Consider the following 22656-nt stretch of genomic DNA (forward strand, 5'->3'; position numbering starts at 1 on the left):
CCAGAATCGGCACTATTGAGCTACTACCAAATTAGACACTGGTGGAGCACGCTCCCCTCTACTACCAAAGACATTAACCCGCACACTCAACAGACTTCCGCTAGGTTGTATAGAACCAATTCTAAGGGCAAGGTCTTCTTTTGATATAAACTACTTATTGCCTTACCACCCAATCCCAAAGTTAAGGCGCAAATTAAGTGGGAGGAGGAATTAGGCGTTGTTTTGTCTGATTCTCTATGGAATAACATCTACATGCCCTCTTACAATATGTCCAAATGTCTTAATCACACTGAGATGCATACAAAATTGCTGTATAGGCTGTACTTGACCCCATATAGACTCCACCTGTTTTGGCCCTCCTGTTCTAAATTTTGCTGGCGGCTATGTGGGGAAGTTGGCGATATATATCACATTTTTTTGGTCTTGACCCTGTTTAGCCATATTTTAGAGAGGGGGGGGGGGGGGTTGGGGAAGAGTATTTACCATAAAAAATAATGTCCTTCATACGTCTTTGCTCCATCTGATGCCAGACTCTGTACTGCCCCGACATAAATACGTACTGGGCCGCATACTTATAGCGGCAAGAGCTGACCTAGCTCAGAACTGGAAACAAATCTCACACCCCCACATTTCCAAAGTTATTCAAAAGATTACTGTTCATTACGAGTTGGAATCAAACTTTCTGGTTTCGCCTCCCTATCCCTCCCAGAAACTACCCGATTGGTCCTTATGGCGGTATTCCGAAAAATCTAGAGTGCGGACCCAGGCCTCTGCCGACCCCTCCGGCTCGGATTCGGCCCAATTTCCTCTGAACGAACCAGTCCTCACCCCAAGTCCAGGTCACTAAATCATGTCCTACCCTTCCACCTACCTTTTTACATGTATCTGTGAATTTATTACTGTCTACAGTCTGAATGTATTTCACTTAAATTACTGTTGATGTTTCCCCCCTATCCCTTTTTCTTTCTGTACCCCTGAAACTTGAAGCTGATCTCTTTAAAAAAAAAAACTGACGTTAAAAAAATGAAGAAGAAGATGAAAGCATCAGTTCATTCCCAGGGAAAAAATGGTGCCATGCATGTCATTGCTAGCTCTAGTGGTGCCAGAATAGACTGTGGTATAACAGGTATAGAGTCCAAAGCCCAACTTCTTCCGCGCTGAACCAGGGCAGCCACATTACAGTACACATGGTATAAGTTAGAAGGGTATCATCATAGTCTAGAAGGGCTCATGTCCTCCACCAATACTAAAAGCGAGATAACACGGCAGTAGTACATGTGCTGAAGACGTCATAGAATAATGAGAAGCCCCTCCCCCCCATTACTTTCCAACTCTGGGTAGGATGAGCTATGAGGGTTTTGTTCTTAAAGTTGATCATAATCGTATAATAGAGAAATAGACTGAATTACAAAAAAAATGTAAATGCATTCCATGTGGTACAAAATAAAGTAAGTAAAGTGCACATTTGTTCTTCCCTTGTCCTGAAAATATTGCATTTAGTAATAGGCGAGCAGCATTCAATCGTATGACACTTTGCTCATAGCGCCGTAACTCTGGGAGCAACATATTTACAAAGCGGCAGCTTATGCTAGAAGGCACTTCTCAAGTAGTCGGACCACAAGCCAGTCCTGCTTTGCACTTATTAGCGACACTTTCCATGTGAAGTTACACCCACCAAGAAGCTGCCTCTTGGACATGCCCCTAGATGAGCACAGACTCCACATGTGAACTCCTTAATAGACACTACCTAGCTTATTACTAGACACACTTTCAGGTTAGGTAGACACAGACATCAAAACAATGAGATGTAGGAGAACTCGTGTTTCATCGACTGACAGGTTACATCATAGAACAGATAAGTGAGCACAGGGATTAAGTCTGTGTGCTTACCATTCCTTTATCTTTAGATGTATCCATGTTACCGTCTGACCCGTACTTTGCATTTAGCTGAGCAATTATGGCCGCTTGGACGGCTGGATCTCTGGACTGCAATAAACGGTTTACAAATGACATGAATCAGACAACTGACAGGCACATTATCAGATGTTATATACACCATGGGACCACAGTATTACACTTCCCTGTCTGTAGTTTTGCTGCTCACTTTGAATTCATGGTGTGTGCTCATGTGATCGCTCACTGCTCTGCATTGCTTACTTGTTTTTTTTATTTTATTTCTTCCTCATTTACAAAACTACACATTACATAAGTACACATTACACATTAGGACGCCTAATAAATAAGAATTAAAAAAAATATCTTAAACTAGAAATAAAACCTGGATAAAGGAAACCATCAAATACGTTCTGTTGTACTGGTAGATTTGCAGACTTGCTCTTTCATAATACATTGATAAATTCACACACAGAGGCAAGGTCAGAGATGTCAAATTTTCTGGGAAGACTACAGGGTAAACGTAATAGGGTGCGAGATGCCATGGGTGCAGGAGAATGGGCAGGTATGCCTGAATTTTTAAAGGGGAAATCATTTACAAGGCAAAAACAACCTGGGTGTGCCTAGTAAATAATTGCCACTTTAAAAATACAGGAAAACTCGCACAAACTCCTGCACCTCCGGCTTCCCACACCCTTTTACATTTACCTTTACATGTTGTGCTGTTTGCTTGATATGAGAAACCGTCAAGATACCATCATAGAGATGTTGGGGGAGGTGTAGCCGTCTGCAGCAGAGTGGGTAGTAATACTTTATAACAGAGCTGCAGTGGAATATCAGGGACATCCTGACCAGGATCAGATATATAACTATCAATGTTTTAATTCCTTACCCTTTTAAATGTAAATTCCAATCTAAGTCCTAATGTTACACCCAACCAAATCAGTAAACGCTCCCAAGTCCAAACAGATCTCAGGATGCTCAAAGAGTGAAGAAGCAGGAAATGCTTACAGAGCAACTTCTACAAGCGCCTTTGGCCTGACACGGTAAGTGTCACAATGAAGACGTTTCTAGAAAAGAACATTTGTTTGTATACCTACATTGGACACCATAGTGGGTTTACACTGCCTCCTGGTGAAAGGATCCATCTGTTGCTGCTTCATACTCTGGCTCTCGGCCTACGCGAGATAAATAGTTTTAGTACCAGACTGTAATTTTTATTTTATAATAATCTTCGAAGCAAAAATGTAAGCAATATAATTTTTTTTTATTTTTTTTTGCTCCTGAAAATGTCCTGATGGGCTGTCATTTAATAGTGTGTTGGCACGCACACAGCTATCACCGAGTCTCACATACAATAGCTTTTAACAAACGGAATTTCCCTACACACATTTAAAGAATAATGCTAGATACACACCTGAGTGATCACGCCAACTTTTATGATTTTTCTCAGTTATGAAACGATCCTGAGCACAGCTGATTTCTAATGTACACTGTAGAATTACAGTGTAATCTGATCGATTATCTGTCCTGAAGCTGGTCACAAAGTTGCCGTTTGTAAATAAACTATTGGCAGAAATGGGCTGCGTACACTCTGAGATTATCAGCCTTATTGCTGCATAGTGCAGCTGTTCCCAAACTCAGGGATCTATTAATTAATGCTGGCCATACATTAGTACTACTCGCATTAGATGCGAGCCGTACTAACTAATCCCCCCTGCCAGCTGCCGGGCATGCGATAGATTGTACGCTGCTTTTGCACTGTACGATCTATTGTACCTCCGCAAATGCCAGGGGGCGGGATCGACTGATCGTATGTGCAGCACATATGATCAGCTGATGCTACGTGCGACCCGCGGGGCCGTGCATCGCATCGTATTCGCACCCATTAACATGCACGATGTGCATGCAATGGGTAGAATGATAGGTTGATATCGTGTATTCGTACAGGATATCCACCTAGTGTATGGCCAGCATAATCCTTGAAGAGAGAAAGTACAAGCCAACCAGCTGCTGTCATTTTTCAAACACAGCCTGTAACACGGCAGAAGCTGATTGGCTGGTATTCTCTCTCTCCATGGCTTAGTTAACAGACCCCTTAGTCTACCAGGCACCCTAACGGTCCAGAATTTAAGGATGTCTATGGTTCAGCAAAGATGATTAAATCAAATAGACTGCAGCACTGTACTAATTAAGTAACAAGTACTCAAGCATAGATATCATAAAACTTGAACTGTTGGGGAGCGTTGAGGACAGCATTTGGGAACCTCTGGCATAGTGTGTACCCAGCTTTAGTCTATTCCACCCAAGTTGTTTTTTTACTTTATAAGATGACTGATTCCTTCACAAACTCAACTGTTTTCAGACATTGTTGCTCTGTAAGGAACCTGTATGTATCTAAAGTTGTTTTGTGAAGGAAATCGGTCATTCTGCTAACTTGTTCCTGCAAGGTACGGACTTGTAAAATTAGATTTATAACATAATATCCCATATTCACTTACCACTAAAGCTTTCTCAGACTCCACTATGTTCCACTCTCTGTTCCGCTGATTTATATAACTGATGAAGCCAACAAATGAAAGTTATTAACAAAGCATACCTGTACAAGTATAAATTAGCAGTAAATTACATTAAGACAGACTGCAAGAATTAGACATACAAGGTAAACAAATCCATTCTGCTCTAATATTCTCATTGTGACAATTAATGTTAACGTATTCCACAACGGACTTCAGGGCCCACACCTACAAGCACTAAGCAGGTATGACATAAAGAGGGGAGAGCGGACCCTACCAGGAGTGTATATAAGAAGCAGTCTAGGGGAGGGGGTCCGCCTACTAACTATGGAGGGAAACAATGATTGGTAAAGGAGCTGGATAGGATTTTTATGAAATAACAAAACCAATATTAATCATGACGAGCTAAAAACACTGAATATATATATATATATATATATATATATATATATATATATATATATATATATATATATATATATATACACACACACACATATATATTCAGTGTGTGTGTGTGTTATATACATACACATAAAATACACACACAGGCTTAACCGTTTTGATTTGGGGCACTTCATACATTTTCCTAGGTTTCCAGCCACATAAATATATATATATATATATATATATATATATATAGTGGAATACAAGTTTACAGCACATTTAAACTCTGACCTAATAGCAGAAATGTTCTTTGTCCGCTGACGATCCAGAGCCTCAGCCCTCTCTTCTAGTTCATTCATCTGGTCTTGAATTTCCTTTGCTCGGTCCTGGTCTCCAGCTTCCTCTGCCATTGCCTGCAAGAGCATCAAACCAGATTTGTGTTCAACACTGACCCTTCAGAAATGTTACACAAATAAGTGACCAGGTATCTAACAAATCCTGCACAACACAGGAACCAATTATAATAATTGGATGAAATAAAAATCGACCTAGAAAATATGACCTTTTATCAATTAAATCCTCTCTTATCATAGAAGTTCAGGGGAACGTGCTCAGTGGGACCAAGTGGCTCTAACAGGAAATGGACACAATCATATCCTTCTCAGACATAAGTGCAATACTATGCTAAGGAGACAGAAAATGTAATTTGCATTATACATAGTTTGAAGGCCAGAAAGTAATTCTTTTGTTACAGATGGGACAGCCTGTTTCCTGCAAAAGAGGATTTAATGGATTTTTTTTACTAAAATGCTCTAGATTGCCACAGCTGCAACTTTAAACACTTATTTAAGTGGGTCTCCACAGCAGACACAATGTGAATCTGAAGAGAAGACCTCAAAGGAGTTCAGCTTATAAATCTATGTCAAACACACGTGACCTCAGCAGACATTGTTCTACCTGCATCTGGGTTAGTAGTATCTTGGATAGCAATGGACAATCAGAACTTCCATAATTCCGTAATGTCTTTATTTCAGCTTTAGATAAACAGTACACCACATGGTAGTTGGTTTTACCTTATCTTTCAAAAGCTGCGTTTTTTTCATGGCATAGTTGGGAGGAGCTTTTCTAAACCGTTCTTTTTCTTTTACAATCTGCAATGGAAAGAGTAAGATTATGCTGAGCCTTAATATAAAATGATATGGTACACATAATCCCTGCAACCAAAAAGATGCATTATTGGATAACGGATTATCTTCTAGATCTGTTTTAATACATGCTAGCACATTTTTCTGACACTTAATATTTGTTTTACATAGAGCGTTATTAAACTAAGTTAGGTTAAAAGTAAATATTCCTGACTTCCCTATTGGCTACATCTCAGTGCATTTAATGTGTCCATAACTGGGATTACTTTGTAACTATGTTATGTGCTGATTAAACAAAGAGTTAACAATTGTTTAGAGCAGCGCTGGGCAACATGCGCCCCTGCGAACCGATCCTGCCTGGCCCGCTGTCTCTCATCAGTGTGCAATGACAAGCGGCCGGACTGGCTGAGCCGCTTGTCATTGCGCTACACTGCTGCCAGATGCGGCGCCGCTGAGGAAATCCCGGTCACGTGACAGGGTCTGCTGACCGGGATTTCCTCTGTGATGTTACGCGCAGGGCGGCACGGGGGGTGGAGCCACAGCAGGAGTGGCGAGCAGCAGCAGTGACTCCGGGCAGCAGCAGCGACTCCGTGAAGCACGGGCAGCGGGTATCAGGCAGCGGATCATCTTCCACTGTGAAAAAAAGGTAACCCCCTGCCCAGCCAGTACCTGAAATGGATCTGTACTGAAACTGCAATATGGGTTATGGGGAGGGGAGGGGAGATAAAAACTGCTATATAGGTGGGGGGAAAGGGGGGTAGGGACTGCTATATAGATTCAGGGGAAGGGGGGGGGGGGGAAGGGAGGTAGGGACTGCTATATAGGTCCAGGGAAGGGGGTAGGGACTGCTATATAGGTTCAGGGGAGGGGAAGGGAAGGGGGGTAGGGACTGCTATATAGGTTCAGGGGAGGGGAAGGCGGGTAGGGACTGCTATATAGGTTCAGGGAAGGGGGATAGGGACTGCTATATAGGTTCAGGGAAGGGGGGTAGGGACTGCTATATAGGTTCAGGGAAGGGGGGTAGGGACTGCTATATAGGTTCAGGGGAGGGGAGGGGAAGGGGGATAGGGACTGCTATATAGGTTCAGGGGAAGGGGGGTAGGGACTGCTATATAGGTTCAGGGGAGGGGAGGGGAAGGGGGGTAGGGACTGCTATATAGGTTCAGGGGAGGGGAAGGGAAGGGGGGTAGGAACTGCTATATAGGTTCAGGGGAGGGGAAGGGGGGTAGGGACTGCTATATAGGTTCAGGGGAGGGGAGGGGAAGAGGGGTAGGGACTGCTATATAGGTTCAGGGGAAGGGGGGTAGGGACTGCGGTGCATGCGCAGTTCAGACCCGATTTACAAGATATTTTGTGTGTGGCCCTCAACTATTCACTGGAAGTGTTAAGCGCCCCCCCCCCCCCCCCCCCAGCTGAAATAATTGCCCACTCCTGGTTTAGAGTAAGCAATAGAGTATAACTATTTTCCCTCGTCTAATCTTAATTAGCAAAAACAGTCAAATACTGAAAGAAAGGAGATGATCCTGGGTTTTATGAGACCTTCTCGCTCTCCTACATCTTACCCATGACTAGCATCCTAGCATGCCATCAAACTTTACAAAATACATCGGCCAAATACATACAGTGCACGTCTACAGCTTTCTTCTATTTTAAAGTTGTTGAAAATCAAACCGACCAACCCAGAAAGCATTCTACCACACATACAATATACGCCCCTATAGTATTATTAGATACCTTTCTAAATAGAACATATAGGGATGTTCATTTTTATAAGCAGTAAAATCTGAGTCACTGGTCAGGTTCATGCATTTGGAGAACTGTATATAAATGTTTAGCACCAGACTATATAGCTTACCTCTTCAATGTCCTGGTCATTGAATTTATAGTTCATTGCCTCTTTAATAGTCACCTCTTTCTTGTTTATCTCATCTAGCGTTGGGAGCTGCATACTAGCCGAGAACATCTACAAAGCAAACCGGTCTTTATTACTCAGCTCAATACCATCAGCTAACACTAACTGAGGTTTATTATAGGTCAAAACAAAGACAACATGGAGGGAATTTTTTCTTTTTCATTTGTTAAACCTGGGGCAGAGACACTCACAATGGGGACTAGTCCATTAACTAACTGCAGGACTCTAAAACAATGACCAAACTGAATTAATAAATCTGTAAATAGACATTTAATTTGGTCTTTCCCTATAACCCTTTCCCTTGCAGAGCAGCCATGAGGAACTTGTGAATGAAACCAAAGGAGGCCAACAGAACCCCAGGGCACCAACGTCACCATAGAGAACATTGAGGAGAGGTCATCTTGTGTTATGCCACTTAGTACCTCGGTGATGCTACTAAAGACCCTAATACTTCATTGGCCTATGTGTAGATTTGTCTCACCAGCTACAAGTAAAAACAAGTAATGCTCTTTTACTCAAGTACTCATACTGGGTTCAATTGCGTGTTGCAACTGCAGCAGAAATCCACCATGCTTACATGAGGACATGGCGTTCTTTGCCCTCGTGCACCCAGGTGTTAATCTGTCCACATTATTCAATTACAAGTGCTAACAAAATGTTCCCTGATCTATTCAGAAGTAATACAAAAAAACAGAGTACATTTCTGTCACATTGCCCCAAAATACCAACTCACCACCACTTAGTTCCATTGCTAAATACGGTTATCTGGCCCCACATGACAACCACTCGCACAACCGCTGGATGTGTGTAATGCCCATCTTCCTTTGGTTTCTACAAATGAATCCCAAAAGTCATGGACAGTGTGAAAGTGGTCCTTCACCAAATCAATTAACACACTCACCGCTTCTTTCCACTTCATGAACTCGCTCTCCGTAAATTCTTGATTAGAGACAAATTCCAGGCGAAATACTCTCTGGTCACTGCCGTGTCTGAATGGGAGCATGAGATGCAATACTGTATTATCCAAAACATGATACAACAGGTGTAAACATTTATGCTCCGTTCAGGTATAATTCACTTCCACTTGGGCCCTCCCCCATCGGATCCTTACCTTAGCTGTAGACCTTTATTTGTTCGTGTACTACCCAACTGGTAAACCTTCCCTGTTTCTACCACGCCAGTAATCTCTGCTACCTGGAAATAAAGCAGACGCATGTATTTCACCTACAGAGGGTATATCAGTAAGGAAACAAAGGAATAATCATTTTACACAGTAACAAACAGCAGTAATTGAACCTTAAGTACTGGTAAGATACGGATTTGAAATCAATGGTTTACAGCACCATTGGGTATAGAATGCTCTGGAAGGGAACTTGGGCACTTTACATTTACAGTCCAAAAGCTCAAACTAGATTTGTCTAACAAAGCCTTAAAGGATAGACCAGGAGTACAGAACTAAAAGGAAGAAAGGAAGAGCAACATCCTCAAATGAGAACAATTAGAACCAGGGGGGGAAAAAAACCACAGGAAAAAAAGAAATGAAATCACCTAGAATAGAAACACAAAGGGGGAAATCCAAGTCTTTTGGCCACCGCTATAATTAATGGGATCCCGTCAGAGCAATTCAATTGTCCACGGTACCCATTAATTGCGTGACGAAAGTGGTTTTTGGGCCTGTAGCACGGTCTCAAAAGCCAGACCATTAAAGCCAACAAAGAAAGGTCCTTGTGCAGAAACGGACCATGAAGCAGCAGATTCGGCTGTAGTGGAAGATGTCACCCTGGACCTACCAACAATTTGAGAACGTAGACGTACAAGGACCTGTGTGGCCAATCTGGAGCCACTAGGATTACAGTCATCCGTTGATCCTTGAACCACTTGAGTACCTGAGGCAACACTGGGATCAGTGGGAAGAGACATGCCAGGCGAAAATACCATGGAACCATCATGGCATCCACCATGAAAGAAATTGGTTTCCTGGATCTCACACAAAGATGTGGAACTTTGAAGTCGTCGAGAGGCCATGAGGTCCACTTGCGGAATGCAAACAGTTGGAAAACTTCTGTATGGATTAACCACTCCCCCGGGAAAACACGGTTCTGCTTAGGAAGTACGCTTCCCAATTTTCTACTCCCAGAATGATCACCGCGGAGATTGCAGGAACAAAAGCCTCTGCCCAGAAAAGAATTCGGGACAAATCCGCAATTGCTCCAGCACTCTTTGTGCCTCCCTGATGATTTACTTACGCCACAGTGTTGTTAGACTGAATCCATACAGGTTGGCCAGCCAGGACAGACTGGACTGCCACTCCCAAGAGAGCCAGAAAGATGGCTCAGAGCTTGAGCACACTGAATGGAAGAGCGGTCTCCGACGGCCTTGGAGCCTTAGATGTAATGTCACGGCTCTCTAACCAATAAGATATGCAACCATTCTTATGATGACCCGATCTGGAGTGAACAAGGATCGTCCCCAGAGCAGATCATCAGAAACCAGCCATCAATAAAGAGACTAACGTTTGCTGGCAGACAGAAGAAACCGCTGAGACAAGAAGGACTCCGTGCACCCTGTCCAATTATGGGGAAATCTCCCACTGGAATTCTCGCGAGTGAAATCTTGCCAACTTCATACACCCCAAGATTGCCAGACATGGTTCACAGAGTACTGTCGTGACTAATTTCTGGAGGTTTCAGGCTTAGGAATACGTGCTGTAGAGAAGACGCAGACCACCCCTGAAGAACAGCAGGTGTTGACAACGAATCCGGTGAGACTTTTTGAAATTCAGGATCCAGCCATTATCCTGAATAATCTGTACTATGTGATCTAGGTGTACTAGTAACTATAAAATGGAATCGGCCTTCACAAGCAGAATCTAAATTCCTTGCGAAGTAGACTCACCATTACTGCCATGATACAGTGGGGCTATGGGTACTCCGAATGGCAAGGGTCTGGAAAGGATAGTGAACAGATTCGACTGTGATCAAGAGTAATGACCTGCCCAAATAGGAATGATACGCTTTCCGACGTCTAGCGGGGCCAAAAATTTGTCGGCCTCCATGCTGTGGATTACCAAGTGAAGAGATTCCATTCGAAATATGATAGAGTCCAAAGCCTGGTGTTTATATGATATCCAAAAAAAACGAAGAAGCAGGAAAAGTAAGCAAACTCCACTAGGGTGTCTAAGCAGTCCAGGGTCTGCTGAACCGCAGCAATGAGATTATCCACGCCTTGGCCCGATGAAGACTCCAGCTCCTCCCCCTCTGAAAGAGCAACCTCATCCGGCAGGTAAAGGCTTTTACAGCTGCTTTGTATCCTCAACATAAAATGGAAACAATCTGAAGCCGTACGCTGCATGGTACGCTCCAGGGTAGCTCCTGTGACAAATGAAAAACTGCACATCTTAGGGCACCACACAAAGGAAACCAAAACAGTGGCCGCCTTAACCTGCTCCTCTTGATGAAACGTCATCAGCTGTGCTAATTCAGATACCGACCTCCCTAGAGGTTGGGCCCACGGCAGCTCTACCATGGCTAAAGAAGCCAATACTTAACCTTCTTGCAAAGGAGAGGCGTTTGAGGAAGCGGTGCCATCCTGATGGATCTACTGTCAACAGATTCTTGCATACAGCTGGCTTCAGTACTACGCAACAATTCGGCAGCCTGCCACAGCTCCCTGCAGCCGCCGCACTCCCATTGTGCGCTGCTACAAGAGGGGAGGAGCTTATGCCTTAAAGCTACGATTTAATTTTTTGCCAGCTCCACAGTCTCAACCTACAACCCCATGGTCCAGAGTACCCGAGCCACGATGTAGGAGAAAAAGAAAACAGATATGACCTCTGTACGATACAGAAAGAGCTTCAAATAACACAGGACAGACGGTCCACAGGCAAAATAGCACCCCAATACATCCTCCTCACTTCTTCCCTTCAAACAGGAGAATAGACCTTGAAGAGAAAGAGCTGCAGCTCCCACTGTGTCCACTCTATGGGTTTGCCAAATGAGAAGCCCCTACAGGCAGCAGGTACCATACCTAAGGGATGGGACTCCAATGGCCCAGCACAGCATGAAGGGCCATAAATCGACAGTGCATAAACATGAGTATAGCTTAGGTAACTACTTCACTAACACTGGTGTAAATTAAGGCAGCAAAGCAAAAACAAGCAAAGAAGCAGAAAATCTGGAGGTACACTTACCCTGTATACTGGCTTGCTGTTATGGTTGCCAATTCCTATACGTACATAACAACCAGATACAGTCTTAGCAAAAAAGGGCATGTGGCACCACCGTTCCAATTTATGCCGCGATAATCTAACTTTATTAAGTTCTTCAGGCAATGAAACTGGTAAAGACTTTGGAGGAATTTCTTCTTTTCTGTACCAATAAAAAAAATAAAAAAAATGCTTAAATATATTAGATAGCAGCACAAGAACCAGAGTCATGTATACTTTACAATTTTCTATTCATTTAAAAACATCATGAACAATTGTATCGGTTATGATGTTATGGGTTAAGCATTGGAGTTCATTCCAATAAGCATTACAAGGCATTCTGGGATATTTTTCCCCCCCTCAAAACTGAAAAAAAAAAAAACTAACTAGAAGATGATACAGCAGATGGTTTGCATGTAAATGAACACAAATACACTATCCATGCTTAGTAAAACACTGGGAGAGGGGGGAATATCCACAACCAACCCTTGCTCTCTATTCGTAATCTCAGGCATCACTTTGTGGAAATATGTCAGATGCCCAGTTATACTGTATTAGTTTACTGCAGTTTATAAACTTTCCATTGATTACGAATAACCTACAACATATCTACAGTCTGTGTTTTCAGGTCATCAAAACTCATTTAGGATTTTTTTTTCTATGCCACTAAAGTTTTTATATAAATCAAATGTATACAGCTGGCCTGTCTAGGAGCAATAAGCGTGATAAAGATAAAAAAAAAAAACAATAAAAAAAAAACACAACTAAATATCACCCCCTCCCACCACACAAGGCGATCGGGAGGGATGAACAAATTACTTCCTCCCTTTGACTTAATAGTTCCTGTACAACGCTCCTTTGAATTACACAATAAGTACATGTATCAATTATAATGTGTTAAATCATTTAAACCGTAACTTCTACACTTACTCTTCCTCTTCGTCAGAGGATGACGAAGATCTGGAGGAACGATCACTCTTCTCGCTAGATTTATCATCTTCCTCCTCCTCCTCGTCATCAGAGTACACTTCACTTGTCTTCAGAGGCTGCTTCCGAGCTATCAGCTCAGCTTTAAAAACAAAAATTAAATAAGGCGACATTATGCAATGTCAAGCAAAGCACATAACAGACTGAAAGTAAATTCAGTATCAACATAACAGAAAAATAGCATTTTAATTACCTACCAGTAAATCCTTTTGTCCGCTTCCCAGTTGTCTACACCCGGAATGAAGATGGCCGACATTGCTCTTGCATTTCTTTCCACCCAGAGGAGTATCTTTGACACCTCTCGCATGCAGGCTCTGCTTTGTGTCCCTCCTTGCCGATTGATGTACGCCACTGCAGTGGCGTTGTCCAACTGAACTTGGATTGCGTGATTTCGTGAGCAGAGGAGAGGCCTGAAGCAGAGCATTGTAGATAGCCCGAAGTTCCAGAATGCGGATCTGAAGGAGGGCTTCGTGGGCTGACCACCTGCCCTGGAACTGCACCTCTTGGGTGACAGCGACCCATTTTCGCATCTGTCGTGAGGAGAGTCCAATCCTGAATCCCAAAACTCCAGCATTCCAGGAGATTGGAGGACTGCAGCCACCACAGGAGGGAAATCCTGGCCTGAGGCGACAGCCAAATCATCCAGTGCATCTGTAGATGTGATCCAGACCACTTTCTCAGGAGATCCAATTGAAATGTTCTGGCATGGAACCTCCCATATTGGATTGCCTCGTAGGCGGCGACCATCTTTCCCAACAACGTAATGCAAAGATGGATGGATACACGAGCAGGTCGGAGCACCATGCGGACCATTTCCTTAATTGTTCTCGCCTTGTCCTCTGGGAGGAATACCTTCTGGGCCACCGTATCCAATAACATCCCCAAGAACAGGAGCCGCTGAGTCGGTTCCAGGTGGGACTTCTGTAGACTGAGAATCCACCGATGGCGTGACAGAAATTGGATAGTGTGGTCGATGTGGAGCAATAAATGCTCCCTGGATCTTGCTTTTATCACGAGATCATCCAAGTAAGGGACAACATTGACCCCCTGGACCCGGAGTTGGAACATCATCTCCGCCATCACCTTCGTGAATACCCTCGGAGCTGTGGACAGGCCAAAGGGTAGTGATCGTCCAGTACGACAAACCTCAGATAAGCCTGATGAGGTGGCCAAAGTGGAATATGAAGGTAGGCGTCCTTGATATCCAGAGAAACAAGGAACTCCTGCTCTTCCAGACCAGCAATCATTGCCCTCAGGGATTCCATTTTAAACTTGAAAACCTTTAGGCAAGGATTCAAGGACTTTAGATTAAAAATGAGCCGTACTGAGCCGTCTGGCTTTGGAACCACAAACAGGTTGGAGTGATAACCCCTGCCTCGTTGTGGTATCGGTATTGGAACAATGACGTGGGACTGGACCAACTTTTGGATGGCCTGTTGCAACGTAACTTGCGTATCCTCCAAAGCTGGTAAGCTTGATCTGAAAAATCGTTGGGGAGGAGCACCGTCGAACTCCAGCCTGTAGCCCTGAGAAATTAGGTCTCTTACCCAGGTATCCTGGCAGGAGCTTTCCCAGATGCGGCTGATGTGACGCAGTCAGGCTCCCACCTCGAGATCTCCACGGGGTGGGTGGGCAGTGTCATGCTGAGGACTTAGTGAAAGCAGAACTGGTTCTCTGTTCCTGAGAACCGGTGGTTGCAGGTCTTTTTGACTTACCTCTGGCGCCTCTGCATTGGAGGCACCTCTGGCCCTAGATCGAAATCTGTCAGACCGAAAGGACTGAACAGACGGCCCGTGTAAGAACGCCTAGCTGGCCGGGCCCCAGAGGGAAGAAACGTGGATTTCCCAGCAGTGACTTTTGAAATCCACGTATCCAACTCAACCCCAAAGAGCCATTCCCCTGAAAAGGGGAGGGATTCCAAACTGCGCTTTGATTCTGCGTCTGCTGTCTACTGACGCAACCACAAAGCCCTGGGCGCCGACACTGCCATGGCAGAAGTCCTAGCGTTAGTATTCCCCATCTCCTTGAGCGAGTCACATAGGACGCGTGTAGTGTCCTGAATGTGCTTGAGGAGAGTCACCATAGTGATAGTGACCAGAGGTATAGCCCCTGAGAGGCCCTCCTGAACCTGAGTAGCCCACGTATGAATGGCATGGGTCATCCAGCAACCTGCTATGACCGGCCTCTGCGATATACAGTACCTGCTGCCATGTAAATAGATTTGAGAGTACCCTCTATCTTTCTGTCCCCAGGATCCTCCATGGTAAAGGAGCCCGGGGAAGGCAGCACTGCCTTTTTGGACAGTGGGGAGACTGATACGTCAACACCTGGGGGTTCTTCACAGAATTTCCTACCTTCAAGAGCAAATGGGAAAGTGCGCTAAAACTTTTCTGACACTTGGCATTTTTTGTCTGGATTTTCCCAGGCCAACTAAAAGGTCATCTAACTCTGTAGAGTCAGGGAAAGAGACATTAGGCTTGTTTTGTGTGAAGAAAAACGACTGCTGTGATGCAGCATCCTCTAGAGGGACCTTTAACACGCCCCGTATAGCCAGAATGAGGGGTTCAATACCTTGAGCAGAATCAGGATCCCCACTAATGGGATCTAAGTCCACTCCATCCTACTGTATATCCTTCATCTGAATCAGAGAGCAAGAAAGGTAAAACATGCTTTTGTGGACCTGCATGAGAGATGGATGGCTGAGTTAAGATCTGCCCTAGCAGCTAAATCTGCAACAGCCTGTTGTGCCATACACTACAGAGTTTGTGTTTACCCATGCTTACAGTAATCACAACATACACCCAGCCCTTACTGTATGTCAGAGGAGACACAGAGAGAGAGAGAGAGAGAGAGAGAGAGAGAGAGAGACACCAGCACACCCCTAGCTGTACAGCCCCAGTGAGGCTGTCAGCTAATTATATTATAGAGAAACACTAGTAAATTCTGTCCTGTAGAGGACCCAGATTGTGTACAATAGCGGCTCTCCCCCTTTGCTAAACCCTGCACCAGTTTTCCAGCGTGTCTTGGGAGTCAGGAGGAGCTGTGTGTGCTGCTGCAGTAAGCAGAGGAAGGCACCAAAATGCCTCTGGTCCAGTTCTGAGGTAGCTCCGCCCCCCCAGTGGCGCCGGAGCTACAGCGTTTTTTTTTATACTGGCAATGTCTCCAATATGCTTAAAAACATTGCACCAGTGCTAGTTTAAGAAATCCTGAGCCAGATTACACGGGGGGGATCTAGCGGGTCCCCCCCCCAGGAGGGTCCCGTATGCCACGCCAAGCTGTACTTTGAACCGGGGGCCCCCGGTTTGTACTCACCACAGACGTCACCTTCAGGCTAGCGTTAGGGGTTTGCGGCGTGCTGCGATTGCGACAGCCAAGGCGCAGTGCCCTGCTGAACAAACGGCGCAGGTATGCTGTTGCCCAAACAGCATACCAAAAATAATAAAAGTTTAAAAGAAATTGAAGAAAACTCTCTGGAGCTCAGAAATGTGCATCCTCTCCTGAGGGCACTTTTTTCTAAACTGCCTGTGGGAGGGGGCATAGAGGGGAGGAGCCAGCACACCCAGTTGAAGAAATTTAAAGTGCACAGGCTCCTTTGAACCCCATCTATACCCCATTGTACTATTTTCCCCAATATCCCTTATGGATGCTAGAAAAAAATAGGATTTTGGTACTTACCAGGTAAATCCTTTTCTTTGAATCCATAGGGGGCACTGGACGCCCACCCAGAGCAGTTTTACCTGGTTGTGGTAAGTTCAGTGGATCTTATGGTAACACATTCTCACCGATTTATCGGTTATGGTGTCAACTGGTTAGTTGTCAGTTACGTTATGTGTCAACTTTATTGTTGTCCGTTCTGTTATAATGTTATAGGTAATTCTCCATTGTTCATCCTCTCTATCCTGTTCGCCTCAGGAAAAAACACTGAGGTATTCGGGGAGTATGGAGGGGAGGAGAGTTACTGAAATTTGAATATTCAGTGCCCAGTCCTTGCTAACACCGTCCATATCCTTTCCCCAATATCCCTTATGGATGCTAGAGAAAAGAAGTCACATTTGTTGTAATCTCAGGCCTTACAAACACACTAAAGAGACTTAAGAGCCACTAAGTCTTCTACCACATAGTATATAGGGGTAGATGTATGATGTTGGCACATATCGTGCCGGTATGGTTCTTCTCGCTTTGCCTCTTTACTGAGACAAAAGCGGAAAGCACTAGCTCTGAGATGTATTAAAATCTCGGCTGCCGGAGAGGAGTAAGAAGTCCTCCCTCCAGCGATGCCCGTCAGTGCCCACAGCGCATCAGCCTATTGCAGATGCACTGTCTCTCTCCCCCACGCTGGCTCCACTGGTCACGCGCAAGACCCCGCTATTATCACAAGATCTCCTACGCAGCACAGAGCCAGCAGACAACAGGGCCAGTGCACTGATAACACTTCTCCCCCATAACACCACTTAATACATCTACCCCATAGAGCCATGAGAGACAAAGCCGTCTATTTACTAAGCCTTGGTTGCAGATAAAGTGCATGGAGATAAAGTACCAGCCAATCAGCTCCTGGCATTTTTCAAACACAGCCTGTGACATGACAGTTAGGAGCCGATTGGCTGGAACTTTATCTCCATCCGAGGCTTAGTAAATAGACCCCTTTATCTATCATTTGCATTTCCAAAGTGCAAAATCTAGAAACAAAATAGTGCATAGCTTTGCCACACCCAACAAACTAATGTTAAATAAAACCATATTTCCCAACATTCAGCATTGGTAGACCATTCAGCGGATCATACCAGTCTTGTTCTTCCTCTTCTCTCGCTCCGCCCGCAGCTCCTCCATTGCTTGGGATTTCTTGTCCAATTTCTCATCCCTCTTTGACCGCCTCTCTTTGTTATGCGACGTTACCTTTGTAAAACAAAAATGATGACCACAAGGATTCCACTGTCTCCAGCAAACTCAAATGTATTTGCGGGGCACTTAAGAATGTATTGCTTAATGATATACTGAAAAGGAAGCACTTGGAACATGGAATTAAATCCATTTTCTTTTACTGTATTCACAGGGCGAGATTCAATTGTTATAATAGCGCCCGATCTCCCATCTAAAAGTGACGGGAGATAGCGGGGGATAGTCTATTTTTATCACGCCACAAATAAATAGCCATAGTAAACTAACGGGCGCAATGCGAAAAACCACAGACTGGATGCCCAGGGTGTGCAAGCTGAAATACCGGCGCTGGCAGCTGTTTGCGTCCGACAGAAGCAACAATTGAATTGCAACGGTGGGCGGCCAGCAGCTGTCAGTGTCACACTTAAGGCCCGTACACACTGGGCGATGGCAACAATTTGGACGAGGAACAATCTGAATGATGATCGTTATCGTTGAAATCGTTTCGCATTGAAAAGCAACGGGAAACCAACGATAAACGACCGCAGGGCCGCGCATCGTTCATTAGTGTGTAGGCACCAACAAACGATATGAACAATCTATATTGTTCATTTATGAGCGATATCGTTCATATCGCCCGTCACTGTTGCCCAGTGTGTAGGGCGCTTTAGTCTGTTTTGTGTGGTAAGGGTGACAGCACATGGTGGGCTACTGCCAGATGGAAGCAGTGATCATTACTCATTAGTTATAGAATACAATAGCATCAATCCCTGGTGGAAGTTCTCAGATCTTTATCTGCAGCAGCAGCCCATTCTACCATCATTTACCTGTATTCATTCAGCATGATTAATGTACTGCTTCCTTTGTATATTTCAAAACCGCAGGTAGAAATCTAGTTTGATACTTTTGGATGCTCCATGTAAAGGGCCCTACACACTGGCAGACAACATGCATGATATGAATGTTCTCGTTCATTAATGAACGAGAACTCGATCATATCGTGCAGTGTGTAGGCACCAACGATTAACAATGCGCGGCCCTGCGCTCATTAATCGTTGGTGACCCCTTCGTTTATGCATACAGGCCAATATGGACGAGATTGTCCATATGAGTATGCATTGCTATGGCGTCGGGTGACGGCGGGAGTGAAGAAACTTCACTCCCCCCGTCACCTCCCACCCACCGCCGGGTCGCCCGTATCCGCTGTCAGGCAGCTCGGCGGCGGATCTGTCAGTGTGTAGGGCCCATAAGACTGACTGTAGATATATGTATAATGTAGAGTGCCTGCTTACCCATAGGTTTACCCAGCGGTGGGGCACATAACATAGCAAATTCTCATCAGGACAGGTTGCTCAAGGTAACAGGACACCACCTTTGATATGGCTGTCAGGATGAGCTCACTGCACACAAGCGTAATGCAGTAACTAATCGCCAGCCAAGACTGCTCTATTAAATGGCTGGGATCTGATGACAAGTCTAAAATCTTCAGATGCAGTGTACCCCATGCTGAATAAAACGCTGGACGTACAGTAAACATACAGAATCTGATTTGGACACGTACAGCATTCGGTGTCATCCTTTTAGCACTTTACTACACCATGTTATGATCAACTCACTAAGGACATTATTTTGGTCATTCAACAATAGGGGTTGTAACAATTAAAATCTATGGTTGCACTGTGCCATACCAGAATATGAAAGGCAAGGAGAAATCAGCAACGCTGAGAGATTGTCAGAGCACCAGCTCCCCATAACCATCACCCCTTATGGTATTAACGGAGAACTGGAGAGGGAATAAGAATAGGAGTGCAAGCAAACTGGATTAATACCTGCGCCTGAGACTCCAGGATCTGCGTCTGCTTTTTCTTCTCCTGTTCCTCATCGTGCTTTTTCTTTTTTTCTTTCTTTTCTTTCCGTTTTGCAGTTTTTAGTTTTTTCTTAATATCAAAACTAAAAAGAAACCATTAGACATTGTCAGCATGGCTACGCTCAAGGTGACGTTCAGAAGGAGTCTATCACACAACTGCAATGGTGAAAAATGTATAACTAAACCAGAGGCAACATAAGAAGAAAAGAAATCGGGCATTCCTGAATCTTTATTGTCCAAAAGAAATTCATTGGGGGCGATTCAATGGTTTCTCTCCATGTCCAGCACTAGACAGTGCCCAACAGAGCAATTCAATTGTTGCTATGTTTGGGTACTATTAGCCGCAGGAAGACACGTTTCAGCTCACAGCTATGTACCAGGGAATAACGGCCATGAAGCCCCAACACCCCTACTGTTTATGTACCCACCTAATATCCCATCAGACTCTTTCGTGTTTTCTTCCTTTGCACTATTACTTTTTCCCTGTGTCCGTTCTCCCACTTCTATTTGATCATAGTATCTCACCTCTTTTTCCCTGCTTCATTTTCTCTCCTTCCTTTCCCTGAGACAACAATGGCAATTTTTTTTTTCTTAATAGAAATATTAAATTAAGTTGTGCCTACCTGTCCTCTTTAGGTTTATTAACCACTGGTCAAACCCCTTTACATTTAACGTAAGACTTAATTATTCTTGGGACTTTATAGATTGCCTTCTCACTGGATATGTCATTTCTACTAAAGTTGTCGTTTTATGCTTCAGCCATTTACACTTCTGTATCCCACCCCTGTTCTTAACTGAAAAATGTCAAGTAACATTGTAAAACATACATAATAGATGGCACATAGTTAAAACCCCTTTGCTCAGCCACACAATCACACCACCTGCATTCTGAAATGGAACACAATGCTCGTATGCAAACAGGAAGTGACTGCAGGTGGGGAAGATGTAACATACTCAGATAGAGATCCAGACTTGGGTGGGGTGTATTCAAACTGAAATCTAAGGGTGCATACACACTATGCAATATCGCATATGGGGGGGGGGGGGGTCACTCCGACCGGATCGCAGCGTGCTTTCGCTCGCACAGCTGCGACCGGGTCACATCTGCGCATGCACCGTAATGCGCACGCGCAACGTTGCCCGGTGACGGACATCGGCGGGCAACAATGAAGGGAACGAAGAAAGCAATTGCAGCTGCGCTCGCTTGAAGATAGACAGGCGGTGGGCGTTCCTGGGCGGCAACACAGCGTTCTGACCCGTTTTCTGGGAGTGGTGAGTAAAACGCAGGCGTGTTTGAAGAAACGCAGGCGTGTCCAGGGCGGGTGTTTGACGTCAGACCCAGGACCGCACAGGCTGAAAACGTCGCAGCTGGAAAGTATGTCTAGACCTACTTAGAAACTGCACACATTTTTTTCCCATAGCAGGGCTGCACAAGCGAACGCAGCCTTGCTATGGGAAAAAACCTGCCCCCATAGGCGGAGTATAGTTGATCGCACGGGCTGCAAAAAGCAGCTACGTGCGATCAACTCGGAATGACCCCCATGATCTGGCTGATATCGGCCAGTTGGTTGCGATATTGTATAATGTGTAGCATAACAATTTTGCTCTGCTTCTTAATGAAATCTTGATTCCTGTCACTCCAGAAAGGAAAAAGGGGATTGTGTGTACTCACTGTTGAATCTTTTCCCTTAATCCTGCTGGGGGACACTGGTACCATGGGGGTTGCTGGCGGGACAACAGGAGCTGGCACTTAAACTTAACAATAGTTTTAAAACATAAGCTCTTCCCCTCTGCACCCCCAGAAGGCCAGTACAACTTGAAAAGAGCTCGGAAAGGAGAAGCAGTAACTGAGTGAAATGATTACAACCACAACAAAACCGAAAAAGCAGGAAAAAGATGGCAACACAAAAACCCCAAGGCTGAGAGTGAGGGAGGGAACACAGTGTTCCCCAGAGAAAAAGATTCAACGTTGGGTACACAAAAACCCTCTTCTCTTTTCATCCATGTTGGGAGACACTGGTACCATGAGACGTTCAAAAGCAACCCCCTCTGACTACCAGACTGGAGAACCCCACACCCAAGGTGGACGTCTCCAGAACCCCACCCACTGCGGCTGAATCATGGCAAGCCATACAGCCGCTACACTCTCGCTATATGCCGATACAAGAAGCACGCAGTCAGCCTATATAGAAAGAAATAAAGGACTACAAATAAAAAAAACTGACTAGTAGGGCTGTAACAGCAGCCCCACAGAAACATTGGGCAATACGGATGGCGTAATGGTTAGCATTACTGCCTTACAGCACTAAGGTCCAGGGTTCGAATCCTACCATGGCCCTGTGTGGAGTTTGTATATTCTCCCCGTGCTTGTATGGGTTTCCTTCAGGTACTCTGGTTTCCTCCCACAATCCAAAAATGATCAAGTAGGTTAATTGGCTCCCAACAAAAATGAACCCTAGTGTGTGTGTGTACATGGACAGACTGACGGCAGATATCCACTTAGCGCATCTAAATTCTATGTCTCTATGCAACATGCCCAGCTCCGAAAGGGCCTTCTGGGGGTTGCAGAGGGGAGGAGCTTATGTTTTAAAGCTATAGCGTTAAGTTTAAGTGCTGGCTCTGGTGGTCCCATTAGCAACTCCTATGGTACCAGTGTCACCCAGCATTAATGAAAGAAAAACGTTAGATGTTAGAGCATAAAGAGGCTCGTAAAATATAGTGATTTAAAAAAAAGGTAGTAAGCAGTGATCAGAATTATAACATCTGGTTATAGATGGTTTTCTAGGTCCTAATTTGTACTATGAAAACATTCTCCATAGTGCTGATATCACCCTGCAGAAAAGGCAGGAAGGATGCATGGATTCATG

The 22656-nt window shown here is 44.6% G+C and overlaps 1 protein-coding gene across 1 annotated transcript in view; it reads right to left on the reverse strand.

Annotated features, from left to right (window-relative positions):
* The window catches only part of RTF1 (RTF1 homolog, Paf1/RNA polymerase II complex component), a 110952-nt gene that overhangs the window by 36761 nt on the left and 51535 nt on the right, over nucleotides 1-22656 (reverse strand). Inside the window, exons 5-16 of the mRNA XM_063947345.1 lie at nucleotides 19752-19872; nucleotides 17829-17940; nucleotides 12988-13126; nucleotides 12043-12220; nucleotides 8965-9047; nucleotides 8755-8842; nucleotides 7797-7904; nucleotides 5870-5947; nucleotides 5088-5209; nucleotides 4395-4452; nucleotides 2994-3071; nucleotides 1891-1986 (exon numbers count right to left, since the gene is read on the reverse strand). Coding sequence (XP_063803415.1) covers nucleotides 1891-1986; nucleotides 2994-3071; nucleotides 4395-4452; nucleotides 5088-5209; nucleotides 5870-5947; nucleotides 7797-7904; nucleotides 8755-8842; nucleotides 8965-9047; nucleotides 12043-12220; nucleotides 12988-13126; nucleotides 17829-17940; nucleotides 19752-19872 — 1261 coding nt within the window. The remainder of the gene's footprint in view (nucleotides 1-1890; nucleotides 1987-2993; nucleotides 3072-4394; nucleotides 4453-5087; nucleotides 5210-5869; nucleotides 5948-7796; nucleotides 7905-8754; nucleotides 8843-8964; nucleotides 9048-12042; nucleotides 12221-12987; nucleotides 13127-17828; nucleotides 17941-19751; nucleotides 19873-22656) is intronic.

This window comes from Pseudophryne corroboree, chromosome 12 (assembly GCF_028390025.1).
Source record: "Pseudophryne corroboree isolate aPseCor3 chromosome 12, aPseCor3.hap2, whole genome shotgun sequence".
Taxonomy (NCBI): domain Eukaryota; kingdom Metazoa; phylum Chordata; class Amphibia; order Anura; family Myobatrachidae; genus Pseudophryne; species Pseudophryne corroboree.